At 40.3% G+C, this 26746-nt stretch overlaps 2 protein-coding genes across 5 annotated transcripts in view; both read left to right on the forward strand.

The window, feature by feature from the left end:
* The window catches only part of mast3b (microtubule associated serine/threonine kinase 3b), a 34254-nt gene extending 10565 nt beyond the window's left edge, over positions 1-23689 (forward strand). For 2 of the 4 annotated variants that reach the window (XM_081606215.1, XM_008406756.3), the window contains 26 exons: positions 862-950; positions 2568-2640; positions 4240-4260; positions 4544-4622; positions 5890-6047; positions 8998-9073; positions 9420-9629; positions 11321-11422; positions 11816-11948; positions 13009-13073; positions 13616-13707; positions 13781-13989; positions 14219-14357; positions 14519-14651; positions 14733-14898; positions 15440-15541; positions 15693-15815; positions 16422-16534; positions 16686-16852; positions 17019-17140; positions 17811-18011; positions 18180-18406; positions 18505-18627; positions 18718-18854; positions 19429-19613; positions 20270-23689. In XM_081606215.1, coding sequence (XP_081462341.1) covers positions 862-950; positions 2568-2640; positions 4240-4260; positions 4544-4622; positions 5890-6047; positions 8998-9073; positions 9420-9629; positions 11321-11422; positions 11816-11948; positions 13009-13073; positions 13616-13707; positions 13781-13989; positions 14219-14357; positions 14519-14651; positions 14733-14898; positions 15440-15541; positions 15693-15815; positions 16422-16534; positions 16686-16852; positions 17019-17140; positions 17811-18011; positions 18180-18406; positions 18505-18627; positions 18718-18854; positions 19429-19613; positions 20270-21321 — 4297 coding nt within the window. In that variant the 3' untranslated portion in view covers positions 21322-23689. The remainder of the gene's footprint in view (positions 1-861; positions 951-2567; positions 2641-4239; positions 4261-4543; positions 4623-5889; positions 6048-8997; positions 9074-9419; positions 9630-11320; positions 11423-11815; positions 11949-13008; positions 13074-13615; positions 13708-13780; positions 13990-14218; positions 14358-14518; positions 14652-14732; positions 14899-15439; positions 15542-15692; positions 15816-16421; positions 16535-16685; positions 16853-17018; positions 17141-17810; positions 18012-18179; positions 18407-18504; positions 18628-18717; positions 18855-19428; positions 19614-20269) is intronic. The other 2 variants (XM_081606216.1, XM_008406757.3) reach the window with 1 other exon arrangement.
* Positions 23690-24499: 810 nt separating this feature from the next.
* Positions 24500-26294, forward strand: ndufa7 (NADH:ubiquinone oxidoreductase subunit A7). The gene is made up of 4 exons (XM_008406758.2): positions 24500-24654; positions 24876-24925; positions 25821-25958; positions 26118-26294. The coding sequence occupies exons 1-4, from the start codon at positions 24604-24606 to the stop codon at positions 26203-26205; spliced, it is 327 nt and encodes a 108-aa protein (XP_008404980.2). The 5' UTR covers positions 24500-24603; the 3' UTR covers positions 26206-26294.
* Positions 26295-26746: the final 452 nt, after the last annotated feature.

A 26746-nucleotide genomic window follows, 5' to 3' on the forward strand; every position in this document is an offset into this window, starting at 1 on the left:
AAATGTCATTCTCCAGTATATCTCATTTGCTTATTATATGTGTGAGTGACTTTGAGATAAACTCAAATTCAAATGGTGGTTTTTATACTTAAAAACCATCTTGTATGAAAGGTACAACCGTAGTGTAGAGTACGATTTACACACAAACAGGTATGTTTTTGTGTCATTCAGTTCTCCACAACAGTCGGTGCTTAGAGGATAATAGTCTACTACTTTAGAGGTCAAGTGTCTTTTAATCTGCCAACTGATGCTGTCTCAGAGCTTTTATGTCTACAAGCTGCCGCTCTGCAAACACACACACACACAGTCTGACTCCTGTACATAAAGACAACCTGAAGCACTGCATTTAGTCAAATGCACGATTGCAGATGAATACAGCCAGGGCCACTGCAATTACGCTCGGTTTCGGTGAATACACTGGGGTTGTTACTCTCCTGACTGATACTATCTTGGGTGGGGATTCAAATAAAAGACTTCAATTGTCATTGTAAGAAAGTAAAACCCAGTTATCAGCTCTCTGAGAGCGAGATGAGAGCACACTGTTCGCATAGCCCCTGCTTTGCAAATGCAGGGACCAAAGGGATAAATAATATAATTTCATTTGCATAGATTACCAGTCATTCCTGCTTCAAATTGATTCGGCTTACTTTATTTTTCCAAGTCCTCATGCTGCTTACCGTGTGCATTTGAGTGCTGCAATTAATCAGGTGGTTAGACTCGATTTCTTCCATTCTTCTATTCCCTGTTCAGCCTCTGCTGCTTGGTATGCAAACTCGGACAGGATCATTTCCATGTGAATTGTGTGGAGAGATGCAGATAAGTGACGTGTGTTGACTGTGTCTTCCTCTGTTTGCGCTTCAGCTGTCGCAGCAGCAACAGGAAGAGTCTCGGCGTCGGGACGCCCTCACCCACGCTGTCACGGCCTCTTTCCCCGCTCTCACTCCACACAGGTAACGATTGTTTTGACGACGGTTCCTTTCTGTCGCAATGACGGGCATTTAGGCGATGACGGGCATTAATCCTGGTTGAAAACCTTTGAAAGCTGGTTCTTGTGATCAACTTTAAATTCAAGTTGCCACAGTAATTTGCATATGTAACTAGTTTGATTACAGCTGACGAAAGTTCTTAAAAGAATCCTCATCACAAGCCAGTTACATTAAGAAATATACTGGCGAAACATTGGAGGACAAGCAGTCGTGACTTCATTTTTTCTTCACCTAAATTTGGCATAACGTAAACCTAAATTAGTCATTCAGATTATGAAATAACAGAAGTACAATCACACAAGAAAAACAATGTAAAATAGGGAAGCAAATAGTTAGTCATCTGCTTGGAGTTGTGTAGTGCTAATACAGTGGATTTAAATGAGGCGGGCCAAGTTGACAATAACGTGCCACAACTTCTAAGCTGGTTCCAGACGTTGTCCTGCGTCACAGAGCTGGAACAACTCCAGATGAGGAAACAGTCTTTAGAGCAGGAAATTGAGGAGAGGTTTAAAACTGGAATCCCTAACATGCTGGTGTTTGTCTTATGTTTCAGCATGACCAGTTATTTTATGTTGGAGCATAAAATAACTCTTCATGTACAGAGGGCCCAATGTAAACATAAAGTACTGTGCAGAACTTCAAACCAGCAGTTTGTCCTAAAAAACAAATTTTCTAGTAATCCTGAATGTGGTCGTCATCAAAATGTTTGTAGACTTTGTTAGAGCAATTATCAGATGAATGTTTGCTTTGCATTCTAATCCCTTAACTATCACCCGCAAAATGCTTACAAGTCAATGGATCCATGAAGACACCTGTGTCGTTACGACATTTAAGGGGTTATTAAAACATGGAAAACATGCCCAAAATCCCTCAAATACACCAACAGCAAAAATAGTATTTTGTAAACCTTAAGCAATAACATCATGGACCCTGGAGAAGTACTGCAACAAATCACTTACAAAAGACAAAGAAATTAGGCTTTTTGCAAACACAAAATATAAAGAAATGAGGGATGACTCAACTCCTTCCTCAGTTTCACATTTCTAAATATTTGGGTGATATCTTCCTGGTTTTTCAAACAGCAGTGCACACAGCGCAAAGCCCCTTAACACCATCAGGCAGCTGCGCTCTATGAGAACAGTTTTGCTCAAGAGCTCTTCATAGCGGCAATATGCAGATGCGTTCCCTTTTGAACTCAATTATGCTAAGGATTATCTAATCACAGAATAAAATCAAGCCCTAATTGGGCACTCTACAGGCTGGATGTAAACAAACACAGTCTCTAGTGAACCCGCATCCCCAGATTCCAGCAAAAACAATGCAGACTGAGGATTTTCCCCTGGTTTTACTGTTTGCAGATCGGTGGCGTAATGTTTTGAAAAGTAATGCCGAGCTCTAATGTTGGATCTTCGGCATTATCGACTTATGTTTCCCTTTTTAAAGGTTCCAGACATGACGTCACTATTTTTGGGACATTGCCCATTGCAAATAGACCCAAGACAGTTTGCTTGTGCTATTGCCATGTGTCTGTTTTTACAGCTGTGAATTGTTCTGCTAATGACACTGAGTTTCCTTGTTTAGCTGTGAGCAGCCCTCTAGACAGCCCTCGAAATGTGTCGACCAGTGCCTGCCTCAACTTTCCATTTGCCCGAAGGTATGCCAACCCTAACTGTGAAAGCTTGTTCTTCCTGTTGGGCTACATCTTTGTTTGGTTGCTTCGATAGTTTTTGATTAATGTAGTTGCTTTTAATATACCTGTATTTAGCATTCTTTGTTGTTTGATATAAATTGTATTTCTCTTTATTACACACATTACTGAAGCCTGATGTTTTCCTACATACCTTTTTTTTTTCTCTCACTGTCTGAGATCAAATTAAGGTAAACTTTTCATGTTTTAGATCAGTTAGGTTCACCAAAATTATTTCTATTTATTTATGTATTGTATATTTCGTGCAGTGCACCAGTTTTTTCTGCACAACCCCCAGACCCCCACCCAGCAACATGATGCATCCACCCACGTACTTCTCAATTGAGATGCTGTTCCCCCGTTTCCCATCCATATCTAACACATTTTAATGTCATCAAGACAGGTTTCGAGAAATGATTGGTCTTCCCACAGCTAAGTGCTGTGTATCTTTTTATACAGTCTTTGCAAGCATCTTGTTTCAATTTACTTTGTAGTTTGCAGTTTTTGGACTGTAATATGTTTCTATGCAAGAGATTACCAAGATGAACTAAAAATAGGTAAAAGTTTTTGTAGCTTTTTGTAACTTGACAATCAAAATGAACTAAACGCATATACAAAAGGTAAGAAAAGAAAAACTAAATGTTATTCTTGATATCGCTCTAGAGGGGTTTCCAGGGAACCCCCTCTAGAGCAAGAGGACAGAGGAAAAGGAAAGGAAGGAGAAGCAGCAGTACGGTAATGGAGGCTGACTCAGCCCAGAGCGCTCACACCTTCCCTCCTCTTCCTCCTCTGCCAGGTCTTCTTACAGCTGACTCCCCCTCAGCAGGAGGAGAGCAAACATACCGAGGCTACCCCCTGAAGCCCACTCGCACATCATTCAATCGGGTTCCCTTGACAACACGCTTGTCTTGCTGCAGGCGTGCGAGCCCTTCGAGTACGGCTGCACCTCGGAGAAACTCGAGAACAGTCATTAAAAACTGATGAGCGTTTTAGGTGCTTCCCCTCTAACCCTATGTTTAGAGACAATTTTTGCTGATTTAAGTGAAAATCTTTCCAGAGATGAAAGCTAATGGATGAATATTTAATTTTAAACATTTTACCCTTAGAAATATGATATAACTTGGGAGATTTCAGTCTACACAAGTATTTCAGTAACTATGTGGTAAAACAGACATAATTCTATTTTTTTAAGGTATCACAAATATGTGCAAACACATATAAATGTATCTGTTCTTATGCTTTAAAGGTGTTGTTTAGTGTGCGTTTCACCTCTGAGATACCATGCTTTCACTCTTTAAAAAAAACATTTATAGAAACTTCAAACTTGCACAGCTCAAGACTTTGGCGTTTTCTGTTATGTAAAAAAAAAACACTCTGAAATTAATTTCTGTGCTGTCTAACTCTTTGTATCTGGACAAATAAAAACTGGCAAGGAAGGCAGTGTTGTCAGTACTAATCCCTCAGCTGAATGCCAGAGGTCACAGGATCGCTTGTGCAAGAATCCTGAAACTCACAGATTCTCTGTCTTTGCTTTTCTCCCCCCCCCCCTTGCTGTCCTGATCTCAGTCATTTGGCTCGTGCTGAAAGGTATCTTCTTTTTAATTCTTCACTTCTTACTTTTCTGTTTGTTTTTCACAAAATGTTCCTTCTGACGTAAAGCTTCAATTTCTAAGGCATTGCCTCAGGCCAGATAAGACAGGGATGCTGTAAATAAAAAATAAATAAGAAAAAGCCTTCTATGTGAATATGAGCAATAATTTTATGCTCTTATAGTAACCAGATTGCCTCTCATATAGGGACTCTCACATCTAACTAACTAATGTGTTTGCTGCCGAGGCTTACATAACACGCTTCTGCTTGTGTGTCTCAGAGCTGAGGGCCGACGATGGTCTCTGGCTTCCCTCCCTTCATCCGGCTATGGAACCAATCCGCCGAGCTCCACCGTCTCAGTAAGTGACCCCCAGAAACGCGACAACATCCTCGCTGCTTGACACAAGGCAGCCAAAGCATTTTTCACACTTCTGTCAGCCCAAGTAGCACATTTCGTTTGTGCAATGAGGGCCAGAAAATGCCAAGCCCAAGATGACAAACCGCTAATTGTTTATCTGCGTCGTCTGCTTCAATGAGTCACTCTCGCAGTCTTTGAAACTCTACATCAGAAGGAGAACAGGCAGTCTGGATGTTAATAAGGGGGGGAAATAAAAGAGTCTGTGTCAAAAGATTATATTTCTGATGGCTGTTCATGAAAACCTTTTATATTTGCAACAATACCAGTGCGCAGAAGTTTTCTTGCTGAAAGGCGAATTTTTGAATAGAAATGTCAAAATGTCTGGTGATGGTGGAAACTTTCAGATGGCAAGTTTGATGAGAGGAGGGTCTGTAATCAGAGTAGATGTGTTGTATTTAATGAGATAGTTAATTAGTCAGGGTCAGACAGTGTAGGCCCAAAGGTCAATGAGGACCAGTGATCTATTCAAAGGTTTTCATTGGCCTTTTCAGACATAATATTTATAAAAGAAGTGGTTTGGTTACTTTCGTTATTGTTTACCCTCCTTCCAAAATTAGCAGAAGTGTTTAATTTCCTGTCTGTCTTCATCCCAGCTTCTGACAAACACTTCAGTACTTACTCCTCGTTTTGTTTTGTTTTTTTGAGTTCGAGACCCATCAGAAAACCTCCACAGATGCCCTGAGTTGGAGACAGAGGGAAGGAAGTCCAACCTGTCAGATCATGTTTGTGGTTTTCTAGATTATTAGCTCATCCTTGTTTCTCAGAATCATGCCCCTAAAAGGCTAACAAGTAACATTGGCTTCCAAGACGAAAAGGAAACATGATTTGATGATTTGATGAATTTGTTATGTTGACACTGTCAAATTTCTGCACAAAGAACTTGTCGAAATAGTTTGGCTTGAATCATAATTGCCCTCTTTGCAACATGACTCATTCGGTTTGAGACAGTTTTCCTTTGTATTAGTCCCGATATGAACTGCTATGTGTTGCTTCCTGAGTATGTTTTTCCGTTGCCATTCCCTAGCTCTTCTGCTGAGTCGTAGCCTCTTCTTTTATTTGAATAATTTTTTGTTTCAGAAGTTTATCACAGTTGCTTCTAGCTTCAGCGCTTTAATAGCCTGACAAAAACAAAATGTGAAAGTAAAAAGTAAGCAAAATGGTTAGGGTTAGTAGAATGTAATTAATGATCTAATTTTGTCTGTGTGTAGTCATCCTCATCCTCCCAGGAGCGCCTTCATCAGCTTCCTTACCAGCCAACCCAAGATGAGCTACACTTCCTTTTCAAGCACTTCCGCAGCACAGACAGCATTACTGACGAGGACGGACGGCCCTCACCGGTCATACGACCTCGGTCAAGGAGCCTCAGGTAGATAATCCTTAAAAATATGTGCTTACTGTCTGTATTTGTTAGGAGCTATCCAATAAATCAGCCCCCCCATTTCCTTAATTTTGAGAGATCTGTGATCGGCTGACACTTGCACAAGAATTCGATTTCATAAGCCACTGCCCCCCTTTTCCTCTGCCAGGTCACGTCTGCACATGCAAGGTTACCAACAGTCATTCCACTGATGCCAAATTAGAGTCTTTGTATTCAGCAACTTTTCAGAAAAAAACTAAATCGGTCAAAATCTAAATCAGCATTTTTAAAGATTGGTAATCGGCCAGAAAACTGCAATCAGTGCACCAAATAGTATCGGTACTTACAGAAACAATAAAACTTGTTTTGATTTTTAGAATGTGTCTGGAATAAATAAATGACAGAAAAAAATATTTTTTTTTATCCATCATATTTTTGTAGGATCCATGTTTTAAACCTGGCAACAATCTATAGTGAATCTTTGTGTTTATACTTTTTAAAAGGACTGAGGATTCAGGGAATTAGTCTGGAAAATCTGGAAATATGACAATAGAAAATGAGTAAGAACCCTCAGTGTATATTTTCAAGAGAAAGTTTTAGCTGCTCATTTTTCTGGATGGAAAGTAAAAAAGTGCTACAAAACACTTTGCATACTTTAATTACTTTTGGTTAACTTTGAGTTACATAAGTGTTCATTTGTTGCACCGCTCTGTGTGAACCCTCGTTATGATCTCTTTTGTGCAGATGAAGATATTGAATTGATATTTTATGCAGATTAAAAACAGTAATCCCTCTAACTGGATTAACTCGCGCTTGTTATGCAAGAAAATATTTCGGATTAATTTCAGGCAGAGATTTGCAGGTTTTCAACTAGCTCTCAGACTACCAGATATCACGATGACCTGGACAAGTGCAGCTTTTAGCGCCTCTTCTCACCTCCTAATACCGGCACGTTCATGTTGGTAGGCAGGCAGGTGGAGGTCTGACTGCAGGCCAGTGTGATCTTGACAACTTTTGTCTGTTGGCTCTGCTCTGTGCTGTTTGTGCGCTGCCTGAGTGCTCCATGTTCTGGCACCATGGTGTGCAGTACGTGGGCGTGCTAGCTAACGGAGCGCCTCCGGGATGAAGCTGCCGAACTGTAATCGAGGGTGGGTTAGTTTTCAGGAAAAGAGAGGTGATTGGAGGTCTTGATCCGAGAGATGCAGCATTGTGTGTGTTCGGCAGCAGCCATCCAGAGAAACAGAGCTGTCTTTTCATGATAAAAATAAATAAATAAATAAAGGAATGGCCTGGGGAGCCTGTTTGCATGTGATAGGTTTTCCCTCCATCTGTTCTGTTTGAAGCTCCATCAAGCAAGTATTTGCAGTTCAAATACGCTTATCTCATTGGCTTAAATGCTGAAGTGGTGTTGCAGTACATGACTAATTGATTGGTGTTGATGACTCACTCAGTTTGGCTGAGAGAAGCCTCGGCTGCTGGTAAAGATATGTTTTATATAGAAACATTCAAGCCTGACAGCGAAATCCACCATAAGTGCAGCTTTTCCAGCTTAGGTGCTGTCAAATTAAAATTCTGGCTTCACTCTCGACAGAATGAAATCACATGCGCTTTGAAGTTGACCTAGAAAACCCTGTCCGTCACAACCATAATGAGTTTATGTGCGTTTGTTTAGATGCTGTGAAGTTAGCAGACTGCTTCTATGTCCAGAGAGAGTGATGATGTGAGTGCTGTGGACAGTTGAAACCAGGTTCACTTATAAAAGGATATAGCCTTTCTCTTCTGGCTACACATCTCATGTTACACGTCAGTTAAATTCATCAAAATTATTTGCATTCCCTAAATGCTCGGATAATGACATACAATTATATTCTTCATTGTTGTTTGGGCAGATTATTATAGATTACTTTCACTTTAACAATTTGGGAAATCACAGAGGATGATGTCATAGTTTTTAGGTTTACAATTACCGTTAATACATTACTTTTAATTCAACAGAGCCACACCTTTTACAGTATCTTGTGTCAACACATTACACATCACTACTTCCTTCAGTGACTTCATGAAAAAAAAATCTAATGAAAATCAGCCAAGATATTAGGAAGAGAACAGAGACAGCATGTGAGTGTTAAGGAGCATACAGGGCTGGGCAATAAATCAATAACAATATATGTTGTGATGTAATATATGATCAATATTAATTTAAAAAATGCATCTGACAGAATGTTCAGTAATTTCACTGATCCGATCTTGAACTGTGAAATATGGACATAGTAGCATCATGCTGTGCGAGTATTTTGCTGCACAACATTTCATTATGTGTGGAAATAATGAAGCAACATCTTAAGACATCTGTTAAAGCAGCTCTGTCGGGAGGAATGGGGCGCAATTTCAGCAAACTAAACTGGAATTACTGGGGAACGTATGTAAACCTCTGAATATGAAGTTTGATTAAATCTTACAAAATTCTGGCAGAAATAATTATTTTCAGACAGAAATCATTTTGGTTATCCTAATGGACCTAAACCGGAAAACTTTTATTACAATTTAAAATCAGATGTGAGAAAAAAAAAACTTCTTTCACGCTGTATGCAAATATCTTAACTGTGTCTACTTTCAAATCACTTTGTAGTTCAGAAGACATAGTGATTTAATTATGTATTGATTAAAAATATGAAATATTGTTCAGTCACCCTAGATCAGGGGTTGTAACTCCTGTCGTAAAGGGCGGATGTCCTGCAACTTTTAGATCTGTCTCTGCCTCAACACACCTGAGTCAATGAAATAGGTCATTAGTCAAACTGGAGAACTTAACTGCACACTGAAGATGATTCAGCCATTTGATTCAGGTGTTTTGAACTAGTGACGCATCTGAAAGTTGGAGGATACCGGACCGTGAGATCTGGATTTGAGGATCTCTACCTGATATTTACCTTAGTTTCTTTGTTTGTTTTTGTTGTAGTCCCGGGCGATCCACCGTCTCCTTTGATAACGAGATAGTCATGATGAACCATGTTTACCGAGAACGTTTTCCGAGGGTGAGTGTTAAGAGATACCTTACACTTTCTGCATCTGCCTTCACACGTACACATCTAAGCAAGTCTAAATTTGGGATGTTTAATCTGTAAAAGACAAAAAACAACTGGGGTTTCTCAAAACATACTGTTCTAAGACTGATTAAGACGCATTTGCTCAGTCCTGGTGCATTACAAGTCTTAACAGGTGCTAAAAACTTGTTGAATGAATCATGGATAAAGAGATACAGCCATATGAATCCACCCACAGGAAATAAAGGACATTTGGTGCCACCAAGGGAGTGACAATTATATTTACTGTTCTGTTGATTATTTTAATTGTGTGTTTGTGTTCTTGTCCCGCCTGAAGGCCACAGCCCAGATGGAGGAGCGCTTGTTGGAGATTGTCACCCATTACTCTCCAGACAGCTCCCTCCGGTTGGCTGACGGCGTGCTGGGCTTCATCCAGCACCAGTTGGTTGAGCTGGTCAGAGACTGTCTGGACAAGTCTCAGAAAGGCCTGGTTACTTCCCGCTATTTCGCTGAGCTGCAGGAGAAGCTGGAAAAACTGCTGCATGAGGTGAGAAAACAGGCAGCTGCTGAAATTATGGCAGAAATGGGCTTCCCAGATTTTACACAGGAGTTTTAAGCAAAAAATAATAATTGGTGGTAAAGTACTGGGAGCAGATTGATTGAGCTTGAGTGAAATGCACAGTCACACAGGTCGGTCAATAATCGTCTGATAGGCAGAGGAACACACAATAGATCTGGCAGCTGAAAGCCTGTGTAAAGGCTGGAGGCACTTTAAGCCAACATGGAAGAGTTTGTGAAAATTAAGCATAATCCAAAAGTATTAAATATACATAAAAAAATTTAAAACTTTGTAATTTAAATGTGACTTATATTGTTATGCTGGCAAAATACCAGTGGTCAAAGCAGCTTATTTCCCCGTCTGTGTTTTTACATAGTTGCAGGCATAGGGCATGGCCAACTTGTACATCCAGCTGAATTGATAAGTCTGTTCCCATACAGTGGAACAGGTTCTCTCTTCCACAAACATGACTTAATATTTGTTCCCAGCTGTAGCTTTTTCCACTTTCTTTTCTTCTTTTTTTTTTGTTAACGAGAAACATGGAAAAAAAAAATCAAGAAATCTTACTCTATTTCTGCTGCAGTAGAACAGAAGCCATGGCAAAAATCAAGGTTTCCATCATACATCTGGCTTAATGTCTTTTCGATGAAATCTGCCCGAGTGACTGAAATTTTCTTCTTCTACTTTGCTGCACACTGCCTCCCAGCTGGCTGACAGACTGCTCCTGCTCTTTTCCCTTCCTTTACAACAAAGACAGATTTAGCTGCATCCAGTTGCGAAAAACATGGACTACGATTGGTGTGTGAAAACTAAACATTTGTCAACTCTAATTAAGCTAAAGCTGCTTTATGACCGCAGTTAGCAAGCAACAAGTTTCATGTTGTTTAGTCAGCTTGACTGCAGTAGATTATGCTACTTCAATTAATCTAAAGAACAAATACACTGAAACAGGATAAATGTAAATAATTTTGTGAAATGAGCACATTGGCTTAAAATGGTAACTTTAGCAGGCTTTTATTCTGAATTTGCCTTTTGCTTTAGACCATTTATTAAGTTAAATAGGCTTAAATGGCAAAAATAAGTGCTACGACTGTAGCACTGTACAACTACAGTAGTAGTAGTAGTAGTATAACTACTACAACTGTAATAAATAATTTCCTATATTACTTTGTAACATATGAAATATAATAAATTTCATGTTTTCTGTTAAAGCAATTAGATCATGTTATATGTATTTTTTGTTATAAATGTTGTAAATACTATGATGGCATCTTGAAACAATCATATTTTTAACGCAGGATTCCTGGCCTAGTCAGCAACTGGGACAGAACTAACAAACTCTTTCCTACTTTCCAGTCTGTGATATCAGGAACCTACTCAGCAGCATATATTTTTCCATTTGTGTGACGTAAACACTACTTTATGTGTTTACATTACCCTCTTGTAAAACATGACTGTTTGTGTGTGGGGTTTTTTACAGATTACTAAAAGTCGTCTTCCTTCGTCTGAATCTTTGACATTTTTAGTTTTTTCATAATATAGTTTATATTTATTACAGTTAGCACTGCATCTCTTCATTTTTGGAATAACAAGTTGAGTTAAAACATAAAAGAGTACCGACAAGTTATTTGACGCTATGATGTGTAAAATTTTCCTCTTTCTGTTCCACACTTTCCCAGGCCTTCGAACGCTCTGAAAGCGAGGAGGTGACCGTCATCACCCAGCTGGTGCGGAAGATCCTCATCATAATCTCTCGGCCGGCTCGTCTCCTCGAATGCCTGGTAAGCTGCGGAAGAAGAAAAGCTCTTCCTAATTGAACATAAGATTATTAAATCTCTTCTAGCTCTGGATCCCTCCTTGACATATGACTGAAATATTCTGGCTTTCATTTCTGCAGAAGTTCTCTAAATGAATTCATTGTTATAACTCAAGTGCAAGAAAGCTGCAATTGGATCCTTAAAACAGGGCTTTGCTCTAAACAATACACTAGTCTCATCTAAAAATATTTGATTTTGTCAAATATTTGGATATGGAGTTTTATTAGAAGTAATAAATCAGCAGAAACTAGACTTGAGGTGCTGCTTAAGACCTTCGAGTGCGTTACAAGCCACACACACTGACAGGAGCCCAGCCTCAAACTCTCCTCTTTCATTACTCTTTGATGCTGCTGACAGGAGTTTGACCCAGAAGAGTTTTATCACCTGCTTGAGGCAGCAGAGGGTCACGCCAAAGTGGGCCAGGGGATCAAGACAGACATCCCACGGTACATCATCAGCCAGCTGGGTCTGACCCGAGACCTGCTGGAAGGTAAATTAAAGCCGTTTTTTTTTTACTGTGTGGCTCACATGCATGATTCCAGTAGCACAAAATCAACATTTTCGGATCAGTTTTGTTACCTGCCCTGGAGATGAGGTTTTCCATGTGAGATTTCTAATGTTATTTCAGTATATATATGGGAAAATCACAGATACTTCATTAACAGCGTTGGTCACCGCAGAGCCCCTTATTTCGGTTCTCTTAACACTTCTTATGATCACTTATACATGGTAAGAAATTCATGCTTACACCACGGGTATTCCATATGGAGAGGATGATCTGATTATAAGGCTGCATAAATTTGCATTTAAATAATTCCTTAGCCATCGCCATTACTCCCTGACACTTAAAGCTAATAAGGTTCAGATATTAAGAAATGCAACACTCATTGAGATAGATGTGTTTCTATAGAAAAAAATATAATCTGTGCTAATTTAATGGATAATTAGCTTAATTAGGATGAAACACCTAGTCTCCTCTCAACGTATTAACTTAACAGCAGTATGCAGAGGAGAATTCATCCTCATACTTCATCCATATGGAATAGAAGATCTGATAATGGCTTGCAGTTCCTTGCTGCATATATTTGCATATTAATGTGGTTAATTTTATTGATGGGCTTAAAGCACTGTGAGTATTTATGCTCTTACGTAATCACGGTTGTGTTAAAGTAATTAAAGCCCTTTTTTTGTTGGTTAATTTACGGTGAAAGAATTTTGCCTCCTGAAAGAAAGTTTTTGTGGTTTTTTTTCCCACAAGTTATAGTCACCTCTTTTATTGTGGGGTGATTTAATTTGACCTTGATTCTGCAGCAGTTGAAGCTCTTGATGAAGGAAAACTTATCTTTTTAATTCAGGCTGCTCTTCAGGAAATCCCTTTAGGCTGATAAAACTTTCTAATGTAATTCTGCTGAGGGCTTTAGGCATCTACAGCTAAACACGATAAAGCTCAGATAGGAGTATCAGATTTATGAGAAAACTCCTTGGGACAATGAAATGGTAGATGAGGATATTTTGTGTGCTAGTAATCAATCTCATTCTGGTTTGCACAGACATGGTGCAGCTTGAACATGACGCCAGTCCTTCAGTGTCAGTCGAGCCAGAGCCTGCTGTAGAGGTAAGTCTTCAGCGTTTGATATAAGGAAGTAAACGACTCAATAAACTCTAAACATACTTCTCTTAAATTTGTTTACACTTGTTCTGGAGAATCTGTTTCCTTCAGTTTAGTGGTTTTTTTCAATCTCGAAAGGGCACCATAAACATTTAAATGAGTTTTAATTTCTTATCTCATTAGCGATGTCAGTGTGGCTTACACACCACTTTGCACAAATGTGAACTGAATTAGCCATAAAACTGTGACCAGTAGTTTTATAATGTGTATAAAACTACCAGTACAGTCTTATAGTGTCACAACTTTTTATTTGCAGATGTGTTGTAGTATTTGGCGCCGAGCCGCCAAGAGCACGTTTTGAAAGGTTGGACTATTCTCCCACCACATCTAACCTTTTTTTTTTTGAATGAAAGCTGAGGAGTTCAAGCCAAAATCTCAAACTTCTTGCAAATAGCTGATATTCACTATAAGCCTCCCACTCTGTACTTTACTTCTTTTACATGCAGCCAGGATGCTACAAACATTCCTCTCCTCTTTAATTTGTCCAGAATAAAGCCCCGCAGACACTAACTCCAACCCGAAGGAAACCTCTAGAGAGGGATTTTGAGACCATCAAACTCATCAGTAATGGAGCTTATGGGTAAGAAGTTTGACCTGAGCAAACCGTCCCTCCACTTCTTCATATTGTGAGCATTATTCTTTTATTTAAACAGGGCGGTGTATTTGGTCCGCCACAAAGAGACACGGCAGCGCTTTGCCATGAAGAAGATAAACCGCCAGAACCTAGTGCTGAGGAACCAGATCCAGCAGGCGTTTGTGGAGCGGGACATCCTGACTTTTGCTGAGAACCCCTTCGTTGTCTCCATGTTCTGCTCTTTTGAGACACGGCGCCACCTCTGCATGGTCATGGAGTACGTAGAAGGTAAACTTCAGCAAGTTCGCCTCTAAGGCTTAACTTTTACACTTAAAAACATTTGGCTAAATCTGAACTGGGTTGGTAAAGCACATATACTTTTTTGGGGGGGGTACCTAACATTTCCACAAGAAATGCAAAGATGAAGAATCCTGTAGTCTAGCAATTGGGTTTCATCTTGTATGAAATAGGAAATTGTTAGACAATCATTATTTTTATTGTTGTCTGTGTTTTTTAGGTGGAGATTGTGCCAACTTGCTGAAGAATATGGGCCCCCTGCCTGTAGAAATGTCAAGAATGTACTTTGCTGAGACAGTCCTGGCACTTGAGTACCTTCACAACTATGGCATTGTGCACCGAGATCTTAAGCCTGACAAGTGAGAAACTGTTTCGCTGTTGCTAAATTAACACTATTCTATCATTGTGTACATCAGAAACCAAGATTCCCTTCCTTTTTTTTCCTTTTATCAAATCAGAATTTGGAATGACGACTTGTTTGTACTTCATGTTTTTTCTTTTCTCTTTTTCCACCTTCCAGTTTGTTGATCACATCCATGGGTCACATTAAGTTAACCGACTTTGGACTGTCTAAAATCGGCTTGATGAACATGACCACCAACCTGTATGAGGGTCACATAGAAAAAGACACGAGGGAATTTGTTGACAAACAGGTAAAAAAGATTCAGATGGAAGACAAACCAACAGCTTAACAAGGAATGACAGAAGTGATCTCTGTTTGTCTGCTCATGCAGGTGTGCGGCACTCCCGAGTACATCGCTCCAGAGGTGATCCTCAGACAGGGCTACGGAAAGCCGGTGGACTGGTGGGCGATGGGGATCATCCTGTACGAGTTCCTGGTTGGCTGTGTTCCGTTTTTTGGAGACACACCCGAAGAGCTTTTTGGGCAGGTCGTCAGCGGTGAGTGTTGATGTGAAAATATATTCAGCACAAATTCATTCATGCATTTTCTTCTTGCTGTAACGTAATTGTCCGGTTGGTAATTACATTCATGTCAGAACCTGTTAAAAACCGCTGTTGTGCTCACAGAACTGGTGGCAATATGTCTGGGTCCACCTTCAAACACCGGGTTCGTACTGGTGCTTGAAATCCTTGAAAAGTCTCAGATTTCAATTAAATGTTTTCAAGGTTCAGAGAGTGCCTGATTTCTGTATTAAGTCCTTGAAAGTAGTACTTGACATTCAAACTGCACAATTTTGTAATAAAGTGCAATCTAACATTTGATTAAAAACCTAAATTTGGAAACGGTTATTTACATTTGAAACCAGATATTTTTATGGGAAAAATGTCTGAACCCTGCAGCCAAAATTCTAGCTACTCACATTGAAGTCAATCAAATTTGATCAAATCAAATCAATGCAGATGATCCAAGTGTTATTTTTTTAGAAAAATGTTAAAGATCATTTAATCAATTGGTTAAATGTGTTTATTTCATTCTCAGATGAAATCATTTGGCCAGAGGGAGACGATGCCTTACCTGCTGATGCTCAGGACCTAATCACCCGCCTACTGTGGCAGAGCCCTTTAGAACGACTGGGAACGGGTACAGTTCATTAAAAAAACAGCCTAACGAGTTGATTAAAACTCACTTAGATTGTAATTCATTTGAAAACGTATTTATAGAGAGCTATAGGAGCCCTGAACTTGAACTATTGTTTGATTGAAGCTTGAAACTGAGTGCCTTGTGGATGCAGGTGGCGCCTCAGAGGTCAAGCAGCATCCTTTCTTTGTGGGTTTGGACTGGAATGGACTCCTCAGACAAAAAGCAGAGTTCATTCCTCAGCTGGAAGCAGAAGATGACACCAGCTACTTTGACAGTAAGCTCCAGTTAAGAACCTGTGCTGCAAAGCACAACATAGCAGTGGACAGGGCTGTTTTCCTAACCTTGCTCCCAGAAGATTTCTGACCGTTAGCATCTAAACACCCACACAGACACACACTGCCCAGTCCTGCATTGGCTTCTTCTTTTTGTTAACCTGCAAATAAACCAGAGTCACACAGTAGTTTAAAGCTAAGCATGTTTTATATCTTAATATGTGAACCTTGCTTGTCAATAACATACAAGGTTTTTGTCCCCATCTGAAACATACCCAGCTAGTCAGTTACAGTAACGGTTGTTGTCTTTTTGTTGTTTGTTTTTTGAACATTTGACTTTAGCCATAAGGTAAAAAGCCACACAAGTGCTGAAAAACAAAAGTAACAGCTCCTTGTTCAGCCTTCTACTATACTTAATAAGCAGATTAGTGAACATTTTAATTTGAAATTTGAAGATGAAACTGTCAGCTTTTTGAAATTTGTTTACAAAGAAGTACGAGTCCAAATAATTAGTTCTATATATTGTGTTTTGTATTTAGACTCCACCATGCTTTTTGTGTGCAGTTCATGCTCCTGTAGCTCTTAGCTTCTTCTCTTTTTGTGTGAAGCTCGTTCTGATCGCTACCATCATTTGGCGTCTGATGAAGATGAAGAAACTAATGATGAAGAGTCATCTTTGGAAATCAGGCAGTTTTCCTCCTGGTCTCATCGTTTCAGTAAGGTAAAAACCGCTACGTCCAACATAAAAAACAAACTGTTGAAAAGGTTGTTTGTTTCAAAAAATACACAATGGATTCAAAATAGTAAGGTTGGTGTTACTGCTGATTGTACAGTAATTCCTGATCCCCCCATTGTGCTATTTCTCTCTCAAGGTTTACAGCAGCACAGAACATCTGGCAACACCATCCAACCTGAGCTTCTCTTCAGACCGCAGCCACAGCGAAGAGAAGGAGGACCGTGGCGATGCAGGGGGGCTGAATCTGTCCCTGAGCCCAGCAGACGGCTGTTTGGATAACAGGCACTCTGCACGCATGGCCAGGTGAGCAGTTGTAAACATTTGTGTTGTGATTCATTTTTTTAGGGCTTCTAAGCAGATATTTGAGGAAACGGATGATAAACTTTGGAGTTCTTGTGTGTGTTGACTTGATAGCTTGATCTTCTACCAGAAGATATTTCCAATAAATCCACTGTTTGGCTTTTTGCAGCCTTCGCCCTCGGGCGTCCTCCAGTTCCTCACAGTCTGAAAGGAGCGCGAGTCCCCTGGTGATGAGCAGCACCCACAGCCTGGAGACAATGCCCCGCTTCGCCCTCTCCACCGACGATGAAGGTACACCCTGACCTTACACATCTTCATTCACAATTAGGCTACATTCACAAAGCAGGCAAATGTAGCCCAGATTTGTGCCACTTCCATATGTGGTACTAAATCAGACACGTATCCAATTGTTTTCAAAGCTTTTGCGTCATTGATGTGAGACATGCATCTTAATTCTGCACCAAAAGAAGCTCAATGTGGCATATCCAGACATAAACAAGGGCTGAAAATTATAATTTTGAAAAAATTCTGTCCGTGAAGCGCATCACATCACAATCCCACCACTCGTGGTTCTTCTCTTAAGAAGTTCCAGTTAATGCTCCACTGGTCATTTGTTTTTATTAGTTCCCTTTGTGTTTTTATGGTCTTATGGTGATAATAGTGGCTCCATTGCTCAGCAACTTAAAATTAATCTTAAGATAGCGGCAATCCTTTTGTACTGCCATAAACAGTTCGCTGCTGTGTGACTTCTACATTCTTCTTCTGCATATCACTTTGGGGTTGTAAACAGCACAGATGTGGTCGCTTTTATTAGTAGTATACAAGACCAATACGAAAAAAAATTAGGATTTCAGAGAAAAAAAAATCACAATAAAGCATCAAGATCTGCTGTGAGAATGTTGCCTTAGTTGCATCGTAAACAGTGGGAATGTTATTTACTCTCTATGTTTGTCATCTGCAGCTGAAGTGGTGGTGTCAAACCTCCGGAGGATCCGGATTCGCAGCAACAGCACTGGAGCCAAACACTCGTCCCCCAAGGACCCAGCCTGCCCCCGTCGCTTCGGCAACCAGCTGGAGACACCAGACAGACAGAGGCTTCCCTGTGGAGGAAAGGTTCCCAAGTCAGCGTCTGTCTCAGCCCTGTCCCTCATCATCACTGCAGGTGATCCAGCAGAGCAAAGGATAATCTCAGCAGTTTCATTTTCTGAGATTTTAAACATAGTAAAGCAAACAACTGAGAAGCAGAGGAGGGGATCACCAAGCTGAGATTTAGAACTTGGAATAATAAAGGAGAGACTAATATCCTACTATATTTTAATGTTTGTTTCAGATGACTCACCAAGCGGCCTCCAGCCCAGTCCCATTTCTCCACGTTCGCTGTCTTCCAACCCCTCGTCTCGTGACTCGTCGCCTAACAGAGACTTCTCCTTCAGCCCCGCCAGCCTAAAGCCTCCGATTGTTATCTACACGTCGGGGAAGAAGTACGGCTTCACCCTGCAGGCCATCCGGGTCTACATGGGCGACAGCGACGTCTACACTGTCCATCACATGGTGTCGGTGGGTTCTTCTGTTTCTGCTGGTTTTGGATGATGTCAACCTTAAAGAGGCAATTATGTAATGCTGAAATAAAACTCCTCTGCTGGTTGTTTAAACAGAGTGTGGAGGAGGGCAGCCCGGCTCACCAGGCAGGTCTCTGCACCGGAGACCTCATCACCCACGTGAACGGAGAGTCTGTGCAGGGCCTGGTCCACCCAGAGTTGATAGAGCTGCTGCTGAAGGTACAGTTGCCTGTTTTGTCGATGTTGAGTTGACCTTTTGTTTTTTTATTGAAAGTTGCTTTAATACCTTTATTCTTGTGAAATGTGCAGAGTGGCAACAAAGTGGCTCTGCAGACCATAGCCTTGGAGAACACATCAATCAAAGTGGGTCCAGCCAGGAAGACCAAACACAAAGGCAAGATGGCCCGACGCAGCAAGAAGAGCAGAAAAAGAGATAATTACGACAGGTAAAGAGCTAAGCTCTGCAGCCCTAGTCATCATCATTTGTTTACTTTATCAGGCTTGTAAAGGACAGCAACGTCTCCACCTAGTGTTCGACTGATAGTAAAGTTTATCATCTACAACTTTTTTTTTCAGGTTTTGCAACATTACAAGCACAAACTGCAATGTATTGACGTTTTGTGTAATATACCAACACAAAGTAGATTTTTCATTTTAAAAAATGTAAGACTCTGCGACCTTCCATTTTAAAAGTATGTACATCTTTGTGTTGACTTCTCACATAAAATCCAAAAACATAACGCCCTGAAGTATTTATTGTAACAAAATGTGAAATGGTTCCAAGAGTCTCTTTACTTACTGTATTTTCCACAGTATAAGTCATATTAGTCAAAAAAAGAAAAGTATCGTGAAGAGGAAAAAGCATAAGGCACTGGAACATTTGAACTGTGGAAAAAAAACTGTGACTTCTTGATATACCGTATTCTCCAGACTTTAAGTGTTGAAAAATGGAGGAAAAGGCCAATTGAAATCTTTGGGTAAATTTCTTCCAGTCATATTTGCTCCTGTTCTGCTTTTTAGACGACGGACCATCCTAAAGAAGCTGTCCAAGCAGAGCACGGTGATGCACAGCAGCCGCAGCTTCTCCTCAGGTCTTCATCACTCCGTGTCCTCCAGTGAGAGCCTCCCAGGCTCCCCGACACACAGCTTGTCCCCCGGCCCCTCTACACCCTGCAGGAGCCCAGCACCAGATCATCAGGGCTGCGGTGAGGCAACCATACAGACGGCCTAAAGTTCTGGTGGATTTAGGCAGAGTTGGAGAGTAGCAAGTTACATTTACTTGAGTAACATTTTTAAAAAAAATTACATTTAAGAGTATTTTAACTTGTGTAATATTATTATGAGGTCTCACTACTCTTACTTGAGTAAAAGTTCTGCTCACTGTGAGTAACTTCTCTGAATGAAGACAAATATTCATCAGAAACACACACCTGCAGTTTTTGTTAGTTTTATAAGTTTATGTTGAAATAAACTGATTTGGATAAATTTCTTTTTTTGTTATTTTGTAATTATGTCACCTGTATGATTTATTTTTATTTTCATCTTGAAAATGTCAAAATTTTAACATAACTTTACATTTTGGTTTGTTTGATGTTATTTTCAAATATCAAATTATTGATGTTTTGATCAGTTACTCAATACTTGAGTAAACATTTTACCAAAATACATTTTTACTTGTAGTTGAGTAATTACTTGTACAGCTACTTTTTACTTGAGTAAATATAAGCTAAAGTAGTTCTCCTCTTACTTGGATACTCTACCCACCTCTGTATTTAGGGAGTTATTATTCATGGTTTTTGCATAATATTTTCATATATTTTTTTGTTTATTTTTTGATTATTGTCTTCTCCTTCCTTTTCAGACAACTCTCCCCAGAGTACGTCTCCTTGCTCCAGTTCTCCCAGTTCTCCTGCTACACACATTCGGCCCAACTCTCTGCACGGTCTTGGCTCCAAGCTCAGCACGCAACGCTTCACCAAGGTGGGCCGTCGGAAGTCCACCAGCAACATCCCACCCTCTCCTCTGGCCTGCAACTCTTCCTCGTCCTCCAACCAGCCTCTGTCCCCACAGCGCTCGCCGTCCCCTCTGCCGGGCTTTGCCAAAACTCTCCACACCTATCACGGTAAAACCTTATCGCCCCCCACCATCGTCCGGCACGTCGTCCGGCCCCGCAGCGCAGAGCCCCCTCGCTCCCCGTTACTCAAGCGGGTGCAGTCAGCGGAAAAACTGTCTGGCATGTACCACGCCGATAAGAAGTCGTACGCCCCCCGCAGGCACACGCTGGAGGTGCCGTTTTATTGCGAAGGTGACCTGCTGGGCGACTCTGAGGTAGAGGGGGCGTGTGGAAGCTTTTACGTTGGAGCAGACCACAGCAGACTGGGAGCCTACGGGGGCAGCCAAAGAATGGAGCAGCTGGTCGTGATGCGCAAACTCAACCTGTCTGAGCGTCGGGACTCCTTCAAAAAGCAGGAGGCGGTGCAGGAGGTGAGCTTCGACGAGCCCGAGGAGAAAAGCAGCAGCAGCTGCTTGGCGACAGGAATCGCCACATCTTCAGGACTCCAAACAAGACCCCTGCAGCAGCAGAAGCACAGGATGACGTGGACGTCAAGTCGGCCGCAAAGCAGAGAGGAAGTAGAGCTGGAAGTGCCAGTGGTCAGGAGGTTCACCCTGGTCCCTCAGATCGCTGTGCAGGGTTCAACAGAGAGCGAGGAGCAGGATGAGTGGGAGCCCTGCTCAGACGGAGAGGATGGAAATGAAGACCCCGAGGAGGAGATCGCTCCGTCCCAGCAGCAACAATCGGAGCGTCCTGCGTCTGATCAGTCTCAGTCAGCGAGAGACGCTTCCTCAGCTCATCAGGCTCAGAGCGCAGTGAGCCGTGAGGAAACCCGGCAAAAAGAAAACCCCATAAAGTGACGCTTTACGGGGAACTTTGAAGGAAGCCGAGCTGTTTCCGCTTAAACCCAAATGAACTAAACACACGGAAGAAGCTCCTACTTGAATTTTGTATGGGAAAAATTTGCAGACTTTCTGGTTGTATTTATTATGTTTGTAAGAAGAAGAGTGACGAGGAAAGGTTCTCATCGTCTGAACAGCCAAGGTTAAAGCTTTTTGTATCCATAAAATGTGCTTTTATGTTTCTTGAATGGATTTTTGTTTTCTAAAAATGTCTATTTTTTAATGAAATTGTGGTGGTATCGAGGTAATGCTGGATAATTGTAGGACCAAATGGAGTGATAAGTCTTTATAGAAATTAGGATTAGTTTTTTTTCCCCTCTGAGTGTCTGGCAGGGCAGCTTTAGATGTACTGATGACTATTAGTCTTTTACTCAAACTGCGAGGTACATGAATTATTCATAATTTCAGCCACAGAAGGCAACATTCTTGGACTTTGTTGCTTGGCCTCTGCGTTTTGTGGCTTTACAGCGTTTTATTTTTTTTTAAAAATTGATTATTAGTGTTTCTTGCCAAGCTCTGCATTTTTTTTTTCATTCACATTCAACCAATCAGAGCAGAGCAGTGTCTCAAATCCCACTGAGACTCCCATCTGGGTGAAACTTTGAAGTGCAATCTGTTGCGAAGACTAAAATATCCGAAGAGTTTGAAGTGCCACGATATCAGCGCACCGTCCTCCTAAGCCATATTTCTGATGCTACAACCAACAACTTCACATGAAGCTTTTTTAAAGCAACTCTTCCCCACTGGCATCCCGATCTTCAAATAGGACAATCATGAAGTTGTGGATATTGCGGCTTTTCCAAGTGCGACATTGCTTTGTGTCACGCTGCGACGTCTTGCTCCAACCTGCCGAGCGGCCAAACTGGAAGAGTTTTAAAGAAAACAGGATTGTTTTTTTTTTTGCTTATTTAAATCCTCGTTGTGTTTATCTTATGACATTTTTACCTGCCATCTCAATCAAATAACCCACATTGTTTACTTGTTATCTTTCTTCTGTGTTGTGAGAGAGACCAAGCATCATTGACCTGTTCTACGTTCTTTATTGTGTAGTGGTGTTTACATCAGACGGGGGAAAGTGCACTATTTTGACTTACGTTTTGTAACTAAATGTGAAAGGCGGCTGGGAATCAGCAGAGAGACACGTTTTCAGCGAATCCAAGTCCTGGAGCTCTTTGAACTAAAGCTGTTCCGTGTCTTTGTTTTTGTACAAATATTGATGTATATTTTGATATTGAAGCTTTTGTGCATCTCCAAATGTGTTGGAGGCGGTATTAGTGTACGCACAGGGACAATGACAAATTGAGGAAACAGGATTCAACTTGTTTGGTTACATTTGACATATTTTCTGTAGAGAGTTTTGGGGTTGTCCTATTTTTCTCTTGGTGGTTCTGGTTTGTACTGATTTGTTATCCGTTAATTGTTGATGAGTCAATCAAGCCCCCTTTTTCTCCCCCTTTAGATCCTCAAACCTGGTGAAAATCTTGCATATTGCTGTTGTTACTGAAGTGGAGTGATCACTTTATGGCTCAGTTCTTTCTGCAGTCCGACTGAATTGTTTACAACAAACAAACATGCGATGTACTGTATGAATACTTTATATCACATGGCTGTATTTGATGAGACTATCCTCTTTGATACCATGTAAGAAAAATACAGAAGTTGCATATCTGTTTTTCTATTGAAGTTATTTGTTCCTAGGGAGTAATTTGGTACTGAACTGTTTTTGTATGTTTACGTCCACATAAGTAGAAAGATCATCTTTTTTTTTTTTTTTTTTTGCTGCTGCCTCATTTTTGAGAATTCATATAAGAAGCACAGTGGAGGTGGCGAAGGGAAATGTAGTTCAGACCACTAGAGTTGTGCACCTACAGAGGCCAAGTAAGCACTAAACCCGGTTTTGTCACGTGATGATTAGCTCAGAGGGAAGGTAATGTTTTAATCTTATAAGACGGTGTAACAAAATGAGTTCATTCATTGAAGTTGTGAAATTTTAATTATTTTTAGTGAAGATTTCCATCACATGTTTTTATATGCATCATCACTGTGCTGATCTCCCACCTACTGAAAGTTTAATGCAGCTGCCCTTAAGGCCACTGAAGATCAGCAGATTCAAAGTCGGCTGCTTTTTAAAAAGCTCTCAATGAACAAACCGGCAGGTTTAATAAGCTGTTGTACATGTGCACGTGTTCTCCTGTGGACTCCTCCGTTCAGTGCATGCTGCATGAGACAAGCACACAGCTGTAATACTTGACTGCATGGTATACCGGCGTTGCTGCCCTGTACTGTGTTTTCTTGTGCAAAGAATAAACTTTGTATTTCTCTTTGACACCTTTGTTTTCTTGCCTTTTGATTTGTTGAAACCAGGTTTTCAGTCAAACTCTGGATGATGTTGCAATAGGCTTCTGTTTATTGGGTATTTGTTTATCTATTGCAGAGCAGTAAGGTTCATGAAATAAAATTTGGCATTATGAGAAAGTGGATTCAAGAAATTAAAGCAAATGTTCTGTACTTGCAGATCTTACTTTATGTTCACGAACGTGATAAATGTGTAAAATTTGCTGAAGTATGCTCAAAGTAAAGAAAATAATTAGGTTTCCAAAGATTTTTAGATTACTTTTAAAACTATATCCCTGTTACTGTATCAGTTCATTTTTGGTTCCAAAATAGGTCATTAGTTCAAAAGGGAAAATAAACATAACTTGAGTAAATTACTCTGTATATGATCTTTAAAGAGCTGTAGATATGGATGTGGGCAAGAAGGTTCTCCTGTTGTGGTCAGTATTAGAGCAAATCTGACAAAGCCTCTGACTAAAGACATAGTATTATGTCATCATGTAGAGCATACACAGGGCTGTCTGTAATGTGTTATGAAAGAATATCTTCTACAGCCATCCCCCCATTTCTTAAAGTGGTCCACCAGCTCTTTGTACTTGTCCATCTCTTATTCCCAACAACTGTATCATCTGAGTGCTTCTGCAGATGACAGGATTTTGTTCTATGACAAAAGGTGAAGTAACACATACATTTTAAAATTACATCAAATTGTGAGTCCTTAAGCGTAAAACAGGCACTGTTTTTATTTAAAAAGACCCTTTGATGACTCTAACAAGAGGTAAAACGTTGTATTGCGCTTCTCTTTTAAATCCAGCAGTTCTATGTGGCCGGTGGGTGTCACTGCTGTGCTGAGAAGCTCTGTGACACCACAGAAGAAGCTTCGTGTCCTTCACAACAACAGCTAGCATGGCTACTGCTACTAAAATCATCCAGAGGCTTCGAAATTTACTGGCTGGGGTAAGAAATAAAGTTATAGTCATGGAGCTAAAATAAACTTTGATAATCTGGGACTTAATTTATTAAATGGCGTCCTGGTGATGATAAATCCTGGCGGTTAGCTTAGCTAGGCAGCGGTTCTGTCAACTAATGTTGAACAGTGTCAATGAGAAGTAAACTATGTAGATTTGATTGAAATGCAACGTTTGCACTAATTAAACCTTCACTTTTTTATTTCCCAGCATGACCTGCAATCCAAGCTGCAGCTGCGTTACGAGGAGATAGCAAAGAGGTAACGTTTAACCCACCATGCTGTGAAATGTGGAGCTTTTTTGCCCTCTAAAAAAGCAGAATTTAATTGAAAAGAAGACCTTAATTTTGACAACACCTGCAGCTACCATTGCATGGTAGATAGCCTGGAGGAAGCTGTCATCCTCCAGGACCGGGTGTCCTGCACCTTCTACGTAAACACACCTGGATTGAATTATGAAGACATTGCCACCTGGATTTTTAGGATACAAAGCAGTTATTCGATTCAGATGTGTTGGACAAGAGACACATCTAGAAGTAGCAGGAAACAAACATGTCTTGCCAGATAGGTTGTCACAGCCACATCCTCTTTTAGCATAGATTTAAGGGTTTTTTAAATTGCACCCAAATTTGTTTCTGGTTTCCATAGTGTGTGCATGTTTGCCATTGTTTAAGGTTATGATTTCATACAAAGAACATGTGCAAACCTCAGATCTCGGTGCTTCCAAATTTGTAATTTGTTGTTACACTAACTACTTACATGTTAGTCAGTGAACATGTAGCCACTATATGCAGACAATTTGGAATTACTTAACCTAAATTTCTGCACTCTTAAGACATGAATCGATCAAATGTAACGATTTGAAAATATTACCATTTAGCATCTATTAGCTCCAGATTGCCACATACAGTCAAGGTACAAATCACGCACACCGTCCTGCCATTCATGGTTTACCGATTGGGTCTTTACTACATTGAAAAAAGAAATGTAACTTTAAAATAATTGAAAGTGTACAAAAGCCCTGCCCACAGATTAGACACACTTATTTTCTGTAGATTAAGAAAAATTATTAAAAGCTGATTTGAAGTTCCACGCAGATTCAATGCAGTAAAATCTTTGAAGGCGGCATTACTGATGTCTTTCCATGTTTTATAAGGACACAGCCACCACCTAAGCTGCCCGTAGGCCCGAGCCACAGGTTTGCCAACAACTATTATTACAGCCGAGACGGCCGCAGAGAGTCGGTACCCGCCACGGTCGTGATGTCTTCACAGAAGACTCTTACAGCTGGGAGGTAAAATGAAATTGTCTTGACTTTTTGAGCATGTAAATATAAACTCCACCAGTGTTAAAGTAATCCATCTTTCTTTAAGACAATACCTTTTCAAAGAGGTAATTTACTTTTCATGTGTCAATTTCTAATGTTTTCTTAACGATGTTTGATATGTTTTAGTGATGTTGCTAAGACAACAAAGGCTCCCGTGACGCCTGGGACTGTTTATGAACCCCCACCACTGTCCACAGATGAGCCGTACCTCTGAGCAGCAACTTGAGCCTCCTGATTACTTCTGCTGTTGTTGTATCTTGTACAATAGAATACATTGTGAATAAAATATGCTACTTGTTTCAAGTTTTTGTTTGATTTATTCATCACAACAACTGTGTAAGTATTTGACATAATATAAATTCTTCAACTCAGACATAAGAATATATCCAGTTGAACAAATTTTCTGTCAATCATATGAATTAGGAGGACAAGCTTTTTGTTATTAACTTGTCAGAAATCTTCTTAACTGTCAACTTTGCCCTAAAAACAAAGTAAAGAGGGCAGACTGATATTGAAAGGTAATATAAGAGCATGTGTTTGTAACTTGATGTCATTTGTCAAAACGAGGGAATAAATTGATATTGGACAACAAACCATGGCTTTAGGCTGTAAATAGTTTTTAACATCAGAGCACTGAGGTTTATCACAGATGGATAAACTCTGAATAGTTGAGTAAAATAAACTGGTTTTTGTTTTCATATGTGTTTTTATTTGTTTTTGGTTGGTTTAGGATATGAGAAAACTGAGAATTTCTT

Source organism: Poecilia reticulata, chromosome 4 (genome assembly GCF_904066995.2).
Source record: "Poecilia reticulata chromosome 4, P_reticulata-male-v2, whole genome shotgun sequence".
Lineage (NCBI taxonomy): Eukaryota > Metazoa > Chordata > Actinopteri > Cyprinodontiformes > Poeciliidae > Poecilia > Poecilia reticulata.

Coding starts and splice junctions, on each gene's coding strand:
- ndufa7 (XM_008406758.2), top strand. CDS start 24,604: ATGGCTACTGCTACTAAAATCATCCAGAGGCTTCGAAATTTACTGGCT. Junction 24,926..25,820: donor TACGAGGAGATAGCAAAGAG/GTAACGTTTAAC, acceptor ATGTTTTATAAG/GACACAGCCACCACCTAAGC. Junction 25,959..26,117: donor AAGACTCTTACAGCTGGGAG/GTAAAATGAAAT, acceptor GATATGTTTTAG/TGATGTTGCTAAGACAACAA.